Source organism: Coregonus lavaretus (assembly GCF_964263955.1).
Source record: "Coregonus lavaretus genome assembly, contig: HAP1_SCAFFOLD_106, whole genome shotgun sequence".
NCBI lineage: Eukaryota > Metazoa > Chordata > Actinopteri > Salmoniformes > Salmonidae > Coregonus > Coregonus lavaretus.
The window spans coordinates 78599-91845 of NW_028157840.1; the positions used below are offsets into that span (position 1 = coordinate 78599).

A 13247-nucleotide genomic window follows, 5' to 3' on the forward strand; every position below is an offset into this window, starting at 1 on the left:
AAGCGTCCCGTCCACTAGATTATACGTCACACTGGCAGCATCGCCTGAAACAGGCACATCGCCATCTGCTGGGTGGGGAGGGTAACACAGTCAAGGGAAATGTTCATTTTATTTTGAGACAAAAAGTTGATTTTTCATTTATTTCATTAAATAATATTATATTGAGACGTACAAAGAGAAGCATGTGTTGATTAATGAATATCTTTAATGAGTGAGAATTTAAAACAACCTACCATACTAAGGCAGCTAGGTCCAACCTGCTCCTACATGGTGTACCAGTACTGAGTAGGTCCAAACTGCTCCTACATGGTGTACCAGTACTGAGTAGGTCCAAACTGCTCCTACATGGTGTACCAGTACTGAGTAGGTCCAAACTGCTCCTACATGGTGTACCAGTACTGAGTAGGTCCAAACTGCTCCTACATGGTGTACCAGTACTGAGTAGGTCCAAACTGCTCCTACATGGTGTAACAGTACTGAGTAGGTCCAAACTGCTCCTACATGGTGTACCAGTACTGAGTAGGTCCAAACTGCTCCTACATGGTGTACCAGTACTGAGTAGGTCCAAACTGCTCCTACATGGTGTACCAGTACTGAGTAGGTCCAAACTGCTCCTACATGGTGTAACAGTACTGAGTAGGTCCAAACTGCTCCTACATGGTGTACCAGTACTGAGTAGGTCCAAACTGCTCCTACATGGTGTACCAGTACTGAGTAGGTCCAAACTGCTCCTACATGGTGTACCAGTACTGAGTAGGTCCAAACTGTTTTGGACAAGTCTCTGAATGTATTTGAATGGCTCAGCCAGAGCCCAGAAATTAACCCGATCTAACATCTCTGGAGAGACCTGAAAACAGCTGTGCAGCGACTCTCCCCATCCAACCTGACAGAGCTTGAGAGGATCTGCAGAGAAGAATGTGAGAAACTCCCCAAATACAGGTGTGCCAAGCTTGTAGCGTCATACCCAAGAAGACTCGAGGCTGTAATCGCTGCCAAAGGTGCTTCAACAAAGATCTCTCCAGAGATGTTCGATCAGGTTCAAGTCCGGGCTCTGGCTGGGCCACTCAAGGACATTCAGAGACCTGTCCTGAAGCCACTACTGCGTTGTCTTGGCTGTGTGCTTAGGGTCGTTGTCCTGTTGGAAGGGGAACCTTCACCCCAGTCTGAGGTCCTAAGCGCTCTGGAGCAGGTTTTCATCAACAATCTCTCTGTACTTTGCTCCGTTCATCTTTGCCTCGATCCTGACTAGTCTCTCAGTCCCTGCCACTGAAAAACATCCCCACAGCATGATGCTGCCACCACCGTGCTTCACCGTAAGGATGGTGCCTGGTTTCCTCCAGACGTGAAGCTTGGCATTCAGGCCAAATAGTTAAATCTTGGTTTCATCAGACCAGAGAATCTTGTTTCTCATGGTCTGAGAGTCCTTTAGGTGCCTTTTGGCAAACTCCAAGCGGGCTGTCATGTGCCTTTTACTGAGGAATGGCTTCCGTCTGGCCACTCTACCATAAAGGCCTGATTGGTGGAGTGCTGCAGAGATTGTTCTACCATAAACCAAATTTTGCCAGTCCCAACTTTCCAAAACCAGTCAACCGTATCCAGAGGCAACAGAGCCGTTCTCATTGTGGACACACTCTTTATAAACGGAGACACAACTCCATAACACCATGGTTCTACTAAATTTAACGTTACGGAAAAAACTACTGTCAATATCTGAACACTATGGAGTTGATAAGCGCACACGCTTGATCTCTCTCTTTCTCTCTCCTCTCTCCGTCTCGCTCTTCTCTTCTCTCCCGCTCTCCCTCTCTCTCTCTCTCTCTCTTCTCTCCCTCTCTCTCTCTCTTCTCTCTCTTTCTCTCTCTCTCTCTGTCACTCTCTCTCTTTGTCTCTCTCTCTCTTCTCTCTCTCTCTTCTCTCCGTCTCTCTCTCTCTCTTTCTCTCTATTCTCTCTTTTCTCTCTCTCTCTCTCTCCTCTCCCTCTCTCCTCTCCCCCTCTCTCTCTATTGTTGAGAACGTTTCTATAATTTAATATGTTTTCTGTTTGTCTATCTTTTGTATGTCTGTCTACATGTTTATCTATGTTTAGATATCAGAACAGGGACGTTGGGGAATAATAACATCTTGTACGGGATACATTGGTACTGTAGTGAAGCCGTCTCTATAGTAATGCAATGTCTCTTTCATGATCACGTGAAACGTCAATTACTATGGAAATGCTTGGATGTGGGTTTTTTTTTTCTTTGAAAATGATGTTTAATGTAGCTATGGTGCAACTATGATGTCGATACGATATGGATTACAGTTATCATCCTGAATATTAAGGCTATACTAACTCCATGTTACACACATAGACACTCAACCATGCAAATTGTCCGGGTTATTTATTTATTGGGCTCACAGGCAAATGGGCAAACAGGGAATCAAACAAAATGTTGCTAGAAGCTGTTTCTTGAATTCTAAACATCAGACATTTGGAAATCTCTATTTTTTTGACCATCATAATACCTCTTACGGCAGTAACTTTACAAGCACAAATTGTGGTAGATTTAGACTGAGAATAGTATCTAGTTATAGTAAGGGGTGAAATAAGTATAGCCAGTTATAATTGTAATGGCTTAGCAGATTACAAGAAAAGAAGATCAATCTTCATGTAGCTAAAAGAAAAGGAATATAACATATAGTGTTTACAGGAAACTCACTCTACATCCTTAGATGAAGTTGCGTGGGAAAAAGGAATGGGGCGGTGAAATAATGTTCTGTCATGGACAAAGGAACTCAAAAGGTCTGATGATATTAATTATCAAAAATGTCGATCCGAATGTGCAAACAGTCAGGAATGATTCGCAAGGAAGTGGATGAAAAACAGATTTGGCTCATTCATCTATATGGTTCAAATCATGATGATCCATACTTGTTTGAAAATATTTATAAATAATGTTTTAATTTACAGGGCAACAAACGATCCAATCATTATGGTGGGACACTATAAAACAATGTTAAGTACCTCAATGGACCGTAAAGGAAATCACTACAAATTATCATCACCGTGCCCTTAAGGAAATCACAAATATTATTTACACATTAGAAATAGTGGATATTTGGAAACTAAAAAACCCCGACCTAGTGAGATATACATGGAGGAGACTTAATCAAGCTAGTCGTCTTGACTTCTTTCTTGTCTCTTTCTCTCTTGCATCATATGTTATTTTCCACCATAATTTGCAAATAAATTCATTAAAAATCCTACAATGTGATTTTCTGGATTTTTTTTCTCAATTTGTCTGTCATAGTTGACGTGTACCTATGATGAAAATTACAGGCCTCTCTCATCTTTTTAAGTGGGAGAACTTGCACAATTGGTGGCTGACTAAATACTTTTTTCCCCCACTGTATGTTACCCCTTGGCAGCGTTATCAGAAAGCACAGCATTGATTTTCACTGCTACTCAGACGATACACAACTTTACATTTCTGTGTCTCCAGAGGATTTTAGCTCAACTGATAAATGATTAGACTGTATGACTGATTTAAATACTTGGATGGTTCACAACTTCCTCCAGCTAAATCAAGACAAGACTGAGGTAATTATTGTTGGAGCCAAAGCACAGAGAATCTAACCACATGTTAATTCACAGGCATAAAAACACCAGGTTATTTTAGTTTCTGAACTCAATTTTGAATCACACATTAGGAATGTGACCAAAATAGCTTTTTACCACCTGAGAAACATTGCCAAGGTGCGGCCGTTTCTCTCTCAGGCTGATACAGAGAGACTCAGCCATGCTTTTATTACAAACAGGCTTGACTACTGTAATGCTCTCCTGTCTGGTCTAACCAAGAAAGCCTTTGGTCAACTGCAAAAGATACAGAATGCTGCAGCGCGGGGTACTGACCAAGACCAGACGGAGAGCACACATTACACCGGTTTTAAGGTCTCACTGGCTGCCTGTGAGTTTTATAATTAATTTAAAGATTATTCTATTGGTTTTTAAATCAATCCACGATTGTGCACCCCAATACACGTCAGAAATGCTTTTGAGTTATGTACCCAGTAGGTCCCTCAGGTCCTCTGGCACTGGCCTTTTAACTATCCCAAAGCCTAGGACCAAGAGGCATGGAGAGGCAGCCTTTAGTTACTATGCCCCCAGCCTCTGGAATAGCCAGAGAACCTGAGGGGGAACGAAACTGTGAACATATTTAAAAGAGATTTTAAGACACACCATTTTAGCTTTGCTTTTCCTCAGGGAGCTTTTTAGTCGTTTATTTTCTTTTGTTATTCTTTAGACTTTTTATATTATGTTTGTTGTGTAAATATTTCATTTTCATATTTTTTTGTAAATTTTTCAAAAGTGTATTTTCTTATGTTTGTTCAGGTTCCCTAAATGCAAAAAACACTTTCCACACTGGGAGCAACTGTGTGGTTTTTCCCCTGTGTGTGTCCTCTCATGTGATTTTAGGTCATGTGATCGTAAAAAACTAATTCCACACTGTGAGCAACGGTAAGATTTCTCCCCTGTATGTGTCCGCGCATGCCTTATTAGGTCTGATGATGTTGAAAATCTCTTTCCACACTTGGAGCAGTGGTAAGGCTTTTCTCCTGTGTGTTTCTTCTCATGATCTTTCAGGTTCCCTAACTTGGTATAATCCTTTCCACACAGGGAGCAATGGTAAGGTTTCTCGCCTGTGTGCGTCCTCTCATGCGCCTTCCGTTTATCTGACGACCTAAAATTCTTTCCACAATGGGAACAGGAGTAAGGCTTCTCTCCAGAGTGTATCCTCTTATGTTTGTTCAGGTTATCTAAACGGGAAAAAAGCTTTCCACACTGGGAGCAATTGTGTGGTTTTTCCCCTGTGTGTGTCCTCTCATGTGATTTTAGGTCATGTGATCGTGAGAATCTCTTTCCACACTGGGAGCATTGGAAGGGCTTTTCTCCTGTGTGTTTCCTTTCATGCTCTTTTAGCTTCCATAACCACTTAAAACCCATACTACACTGGGAGCAGTGGTGTCGCATCGCTGGATTGGACGTCTCTGGGTCTGGTTCCCCTGAAGGACTCTTCCCGCTCTCAGAGGGAGAGTCTGGTCTCTCTCCTGCCAAAGACAAAACAGAGTATTTAGTTAAACAGAGTATTTAGTTAAACAGAGTATTTAGTTAAACAGAGAGACCTGAATGAAACCTCCATGATGAAACTGTTTTCCTATGAGGTTGAATCCAGACTAGATCCCTCATTATTTAACAAAATGTGGATCCTGGATGCTGATTGGTTGATAGCTGTTAGTTATTCACCTTAATCCTGGGTAATGCCTGTTAACAGTTCCATTTGAATTATTCCTACACATCCACTGTCCGACAGCCCTGCCAGGCAATTAATAAACTAATCTCCACTAGAAAGAATAATCTAGACATTATCACCCCATGCTTCCAGCCTAGCATTTGGTTTGTATGTAAAATAAAATATGTATAGAACTTATTTTGGTGATTTACGACTGAATATAAATATATGGAACATGTTTATTTATATGGAATCGCTTTAATTACTATAATAACACCTAGTGGCCAATTGTTGGTTTGCTACTAGAATGTGACATAAGGGGTTAAGTTAAGATGGAGCTAGAATGGTACATAAGGGGTTAAGTTAAGATGGGGCTAGAATGGTACATAAGGGGTTAAGTTAAGATGGGACTAGAATGGTACATAAGGGGTTAAGTTAAGATGGGGCTAGAATGGTACATAAGGGGTTAAGTTAAGATGGAGCTAGAATGGTACATAAGGGGTTAAGTTAAGATGGGGCTAGAATGGTACATAAGGGGTTAAGTTAAGATGGGGCTAGAATGGTACATAAGGGGTTAAGTTAAGATGGGTCTAGAATGGTACATAAGGGGTTAAGTTAAGATGGGTCTAGAATGGTACATAAGGGGTTAAGTTAAGATGGGTCTAGAATGGTACATAAGGGGTTAAGTTAAGATGGGTCTTCAGTTGAACAGTGATTAGAACAGGTGATAGCAGTCTGCTATTGGAAGATGACTAAAAACACAGTTTTCAACAGTTCTTCATAGCATGATTTATACCTTTTCACTTCTGGATTTATACCTTTGGATTTACCGTTTATTTCACCCTGATCATTTTAGTGCCCTTTTTGAGTTAGTTTTACCATCAATATCAACTGGGACCTGTTTTACCATCATTATCAATTGATCAACCAGTGTGCTTGGCTAGAAACTATACCAACAGAATGAACAACCAGTGTGCTTGGCTAGAAACTATACCAACAGAATGAACAACCAGTGTGCTTGGCTAGAAACTATGCCAATAGAATGAACAACCAGTGAGTTTGGCTAGAAACTATACCAACAGAATGAACAACCAGTGTGCTTGTCTCTCAACCTCAGAAATAAAACTACCAACTGGTTATTTGTCATGACTGACTTCAAGCTTTTTATTATTTTTTCCCTTCATCATTTGTGTTCCTTTTTGATCATCAATATCTAATGGAATCTGTCAATGCTTACCTGGATACAGCGCCTTCAGAAAGTATTCACACCCCTCCACTTGTTCCACATTTTGTTGTGTTACAGCCTGAATTTAATATGGATTCAATTGAGATGTTGTGTCACTGGCCTTCACACAATATCCCATAATGTCAAAGTGGATCTATGTTTTTTGTGTGTGTTTTTTTAAACAAATCAGTACAAAATGAAAAGCTGAAATGTCTTGAGTCAATAAGTATTCAACCCCTTTGTTAAGGCAAGCCAAATACAGTGGGGGAAAAAAGTATTTAGTCAGCCACCAATTGTGCATGTTCGCCCACTTAAAAAGATGAGAGAGGCCTGTAATTTTCATCATAGGTACACGTCAACTATGACAGACAAATTGAGGAAAGAAAATCCAGAAAATCACATTGTAGGATTTTTAATGAATTTATTTGCAAATGATGGTGGAAAATAAGTATTTGGTCAATAACAAAAGTTTCTCAATACTTTGTTATATACCCTTTGTTGGCAATGACACAGGTCAAACGTTTTCTGTAAGTCTTCACAAGGTTTTCACACACTGTTGCTGGTATTTTGGCCCATTCCTCCATGCATATCTCCTCTAGAGCAGTGATGTTTTGGGGCTGTTGCTGGGCAACACGGACTTTCAACTCCCTCCAAAGATTTTCTATGGGGTTGAGATCTGGAGACTGGCTAGGCCACTCCAGGACCTTGAAATGCTTCTTACGAAGCCACTCCTTCGTTGCCTGACGGTGTGTTTGGGATCATTGTCATCATTGAAAGACCCAGCCACGTTTCATCTTCAATGCCCTTGCTGATGGAAGGAGGTTTTCACTCAAAATCTCACGATACATGGCCCCATTCATTCTTTCCTGTACACGGATCAGTCGTCCTGGTCCCTTTAAAGAAAAACAGCCCCAAAGCATGATGTTTCCACCCCCATGCTTCACAGTAGGTATGGTGTTCTTTGGATGCAACCTAGCATTCTTTGTCCTCCAAACACGACGAGTTGAGTTTTTACCAAAAAGTTATATTTTGGTTTCATCTGACCATATGACATTCTCCCAATCCTCTTCTGGATCATCCAAATGCACTCTAGCAAACTTCAGACGGGCCTGGACATGTACTGGCTTAAGAAGGGCGACACGTCTGCACTGCAGGATTTGAGTCCCTGGCGGCGTAGTGTGTTACTGATGGTAGGCTTTGTTACTTTGGTCCCAGCTCTCTGCAGGTCATTCACTAGGTCCCCCCGTGTGGTTCTGGGATTTTTGCTCACCGTTCTTGTGATCATTTTGACCCCACGGGGTGAGATCTTGCGTGGAGCCCCATATCGAGGGAGATTATCAGTGGTCTTGTATGTCTTCCATTTCCTAATAATTGCTCCCACAGTTGATTTCTTCAAACCAAGCTGCTTACCTATTGCAGATTCAGTCTTCCCAGCCTGGTGCAGGTCTACAATTTTGTTTCTGGTGTCCTTTGACAGCTCTTTGGTCTTGGCCATAGTGGAGTTTGGAGTGTGACTGTTTGAGGTTGTGGACAGGTGTCTTTTATACTGATAACAAGTTCAAACAGGTGCCATTAATACAGGTAACGAGTGGAGGACAGAGGAGCCTCTTAAAGAAGAAGTTACAGGTCTGTGAGAGCCAGAAATCTAGCTTGTTTGTGACCAAATACTTATTTTCCACCATAATTTGCAAATAAATTAATTAAAAACCCTACAATGTGATTTTCTGGAAAAACAATTCTCAATTTGTCTGTCATAGTTGACGTGTACCTATGATGAAAATTACATGCCTCTCTCATCTTTTTAAGTGGGAGAACTTGCACAATTGGTGGCTGACTAAATACTTTTTTTCCCCACTGTAAGTTCAGGAGTACAAATTTGCTTAACAAGTCACATAATAAATTTCAGCCACAACCATCAAGCTAGGCTGCAGGGCTACGCCCACACCTAAGGCCACTCAGCCTCGTTCAGCTGCAACACGCCTGGGGAATTTAAGGGGATGCTTTAGTTCAGTACGGGGGGAGCTCCTGGCTGGACGCCGGAGGCTGAGCTCTACAGACATTTGTTTGAAGTCCTGGACATTGTGTTCTCCACAGGAAGAAGTGACCGGACCGCAAGTGAAGCTGGTAATCTGGGTAGCAGCCCAGCTAGTAAGGATAACTCTGGGTTCAGTTAAGGAGAGAGAGTGAGAGAGTGTTTTGTTTTCAGTTACTGTTTGAGAACCAGCTTTGTGAACCTTTTTATTTTGAATAAATCCACCAGGCTGGTTTAAGCTGTGCCCTTCTGTCATTGTTCCTCTTCGTGGCCTTCCTACCAGCCACACCTAGCGACTCGTTACAAGTGTCAGGACTACCTCATCTCTGTACCCCACACATACAATTATCTGTAAGGTCACTCGGTCGAGCAGTGAATTTCAAACACAGATTCAACCACATAGACCAGGGAGGTTTTCCAATGCCTCCCAAAGAAGGGCGCCTATAGGTAGATGGGTTTAAAAAAACATTTTAAAAAACATTGAATATCCCTTTGAGCATGGTGAAGTTATTAATTACACTTTGGACGGTGTATCAATACACCCAGTCACTACAAAGATACAAACTTCCTAACTCCGTTGCCTGGAGAGGAAGGAAATCGCTTAGGGTGACATTTTGACATTGATTTTAAGATTTTTATTATTTTCATAATATTTGTACCTTTATACCATCAATATCAATGGCGGAGACGCGTAAAGATGGCAGCCCTCTGCACTTACCACTAATTCCTTTTTTTGCTAAATTGGCCGTATTGTACATTCCTCCACCTTACTCCTTATTTAGTGTTGTCATTAACTATTTTAGCTTCAAGACGCCCCAAAAATAAAGAAGTAAAAAAAGTTTATTGTGCTGATTTATTGGCACATTGAATTGTAGTTTACAAACTCAGTGGGAAAAAACAATGACGTCATTTCTGAATTCTGCCATCTTTATGTTTGCCATTGGAATCTGTCAATGCTTACCTGGATACATGCTTGCTTTACCATTAAACAGTTAAGGAACTGTGTGACAAACCCTTGACATTTTGAGTATAATACATTGAAATGTTTGTTTTTTTGGAGACTTCAGAAATACGATGAAACAGTCCACGTGTTTAATTTCATTTGATATAATTCCCCAGAATCTAAATAGTTCCAGAATCTGAATAGTTCCAGAATCTAAATAGTTCCAGAATCTAAATAGTTCCAGAATCTAAATAGTTCCAGAATCTGTATAGTTCCAGAATCTGAATAGTTCCAGAATCTGAATAGTTCCAGAATCTGTATAGTTCCAGAATCTGAATAGTTCCAGAATCTGAATAGTTCCAGAATCTAAATAGTTCCAGAAACTAAATAGTTCCAGAATCTGAATAGTTCCAGAATCTAAATAGTTCCAGAATCTGTATAGTTCCAGAATCTGAATAGTTCCAGAATCTGTATAGTTCCAGAATCTAAACAGTTCCAGAATCTGTATAGTTCCAGAATCTAAACAGTTCCAGAATCTGTATAGTTCCAGAATCTGAATAGTTCCAGAATCTAAATAGTTCCAGAATCTGAATAGTTCCAGAATCTAAATAGTTCCAGAATCTGAATAGTTCCAGAATCTGTATAGTTCCAGAATCTAAATAGTTCCAGAATCTGAATAGTTCCAGAATCTGAATAGTTCCAGAATCTAAATAGTTCCAGAATCTAAATAGTTCCAGAATCTGAATAGTTCCAGAATCTAAATAGTTCCAGAATCTACATAGTTCCTGAATCTAAATAGTTCCAGAATCTGTATAGTTCCAGAATCTGTATAGTTCCAGAATCTAAATAGTTCCAGAATCTGTATAGTTCCAGAATCTGAATAGTTCCAGAATCTGAATAGTTCCAGAATCTACATAGTTCCAGAATCTGTATAGTTCCAGAATCTGTATAGTTCCAGAATCTAAATAGTTCCAGAATCTGAATAGTTCCAGAATCTGAATAGTTCCAGAATCTACATAGTTCCAGAATCTGTATAGTTCCAGAATCTGAATAGTTCCAGAATCTAAATAGTTCCAGAAACTGTATAGTTCCAGAATCCGAATAGTTCCAGAATCTGAATAGTTCCATTCCTGATATTACTACCAGTGAGCCTTGGCCCAGGTTACTGTTCATTGCGAAGATGGAGGCCTTTTTCATTTAACTAAACGACAGTTAGAGGAGGAGTATAGTGAAAAGAAGTCTACAAGGGGAATGTTTTTTTTTTTTTTTTTTTTTTTTTAGTCATTTAGCAGACGCTCTTATCCAGAGCGACTTACAGGAGCAATTAGGGTTAAGTGCCTTGCTCAAGGGCACATCGACAGATTTTTCAATTCTTAGAAACGTTTTAGCTGATTATAGATGAGAAAACTTTGTTCAACTCGCTATTCAGGTTTGATGCAATTTCTCAAATTTCGTATTTATGATTCGTTTTATTATTATTATTGTTATTGTAGGTCTATTTAAGAATCTAAACCAGTTCTTTATGTATGTTTTGTTTCATTTTGTAGAAATTCTTTTGTTGGCTAAATTAATTTCGAACTGTCTTTTGGACCCGTGAATATCTCTACTTGGGATATATATTTTTTAAATATATACTGTGTGTTTTTGAAAGATTGTATTTTTCTGACTACAACAACATACTTAGACAAAGACAATTGACAACTAAACATTTACTACAAACATTGACATCCCACCTGCTCAGACCCACATATTACCACCATATCCACCCATCCTGTCTGTCTCACAATCAGATTTTCTCTCCTTCCTCATCCTTTGAATATCTACAGTGCTTGTAATATTTTATGCCATATGGCTTCAAATTGAACTATTCTGTTTCTCTCTGTAGCCCACATTTTGTTCAATATTTAAGATAATAACGCATTTGATTCATCCACTGTCTTAACAATGGAGGGTCAATTGATTCATCCACTGTCTGTCCCATATCTAGGAGATATAAGAAAACTCAGGAAATATTTTTGGACAAATATTTAACACCTTACTTCCATTTGTTTGTACGGGTTACCTTCAGACGAGGGGGTTGTGGAGCAAAACGGAAGAAAATAGTCCCTTCTCCATAATAGTTTTTTTAGGCCAAACCGTTCGGACGCTACAGACGTTTCCGTGAGAAGATCGATTTTCGGGATGTATCATGGTCTGACAAACACCGCAGTAGCGGAAGGCCGACAGGCAGATGGGGTGGATTAAGACTCAGCCCATGCTGCGTCTCAATGTCTCTAGCTTCAACTGACGGATTTTGATGGAGATTATTTTTCATTATGTTACTTAGATTGACGCACGGGTGCGTCAATAAACTCTTAAGGATTTTAAATAACCTGTAGTAATTATTTTTTTATCATTTTAATCCAGATCAAAATTATCCTTCGTCTTGATTCTGTCCACTTCATCATTTGAAGTCACACACGAGTTGTTTTATGCTTTTATGTGATGTCAAGCACAGACACTGAGTAAAGCACTACAGAAAGAGATATTCAGATGTTTACAAAGGTAGTGAAATATATAATGTGAAGCATTTGATCCATTAACGTTTTGTTGGCCGCCCCCCACTCTTTGTAGATTTAACAATTCCTACAGAACAACATATTAAAGTGTAGACCTTCATTAGAATGGCCCTTTAAAACCACACATCGGTTCAACAACTGCAGAGTTTGTGCCCCTGTTTAAGATATTACTCACTGTTGTTAATCAGATCTCCAGTCTCTTCTTCTTCTTCCAATGTGACAGTAATCTCCCCCTCTTCCTTTATTCCAAAAATGTCTTCCTCTTCTTTCACTGCGACAGTCATCTCCCCCTCCTCCTCTTTCACTCTGAACGCGTCTCCCTCTTCTTTCACTGTAACATCCTCCTCCTCTTTCACTCTGAACGCGTCTTCCTCTTCTTTCACTGTGACATCCTCCTCCTCTTTCACTCTAAAAGCTTCTTCATCTTCGGTCAATGTAACGTCTTTCTCTTCTTCTTTCACGGTAACAGCCTCACCCTCTACTTGTTTTTTTACTGTGACATCCTCCTCTTCCTTCTCCTCTTTCACGACAATGTTCAGCCCCAGAGCTTCTTTCTCCGTCCAGCAGACCTCCTCTTCTTTAGCAGGAGGAGAGTAGCTTAGTGAGCTCATGGTCGGTGATGTTAGCTAGAAAGCCAGTTAGCATTAGTGACTAGGCTGGTGCTAATTTACCCAGCCAGCTAGCTAGCTGACTAACAACAACGTAAATATTAAATAGGGTAACTAGCAAGTAGATACGACAAGTGTGTTTAAAACACAGTGGCTAATATACACCGAAAGAGTTTAAAGAGCTTCAATGTTTTTTTGGCTATGAAGCTACGGAGGTGATTGACTAGCTGTTGTTGTTGAAGAAGCGTCCCGTCCACTAGATTATACGTCACACTGGCAGCATCGCCTGAAACAGGCACATCGCCATCTGCTGGGTGGGAAGGGTAACACAGTCAAGGGAAATGTTCATTTTATTTTGAGACAAAAAGTTGATTTTTCATTTATTTCATTAAATAATATTATATTGAGACGTACAAAGAGAAGCATGTGTTGATTAATGAATATCTTTAATGAGTGAGAATTTAAAACAACCTACCATACTAAGGCAGCTAGGTCCAACCTGCTCCTACACGGTGTAACAGTACTGAGTAGGTCCAACCTGCTCCTACACGGTGTAACAGTACTGAGTAGGTCCAACCTGCTCCTACACGGTGTAACAGTACTGAGTAGGT

The 13247-nt window shown here is 40.2% G+C and overlaps 1 protein-coding gene across 1 annotated transcript; it reads right to left on the reverse strand.

Moving 5' to 3' along the window:
• Positions 1-4342: 4342 nt before the first annotated feature.
• On the reverse strand, positions 4343-12878 carry LOC311124844 (uncharacterized protein; the record flags this gene model as incomplete). Its single annotated transcript, XM_084198947.1, has 2 exons — positions 12204-12878; positions 4343-5088 (listed from the first exon to the last, which is right to left on the reverse strand). The coding sequence occupies exons 1-2, from the start codon at positions 12637-12639 to the stop codon at positions 4343-4345; spliced, it is 1182 nt and encodes a 393-aa protein (XP_084055073.1). The 5' UTR covers positions 12640-12878.
• Positions 12879-13247: the final 369 nt, after the last annotated feature.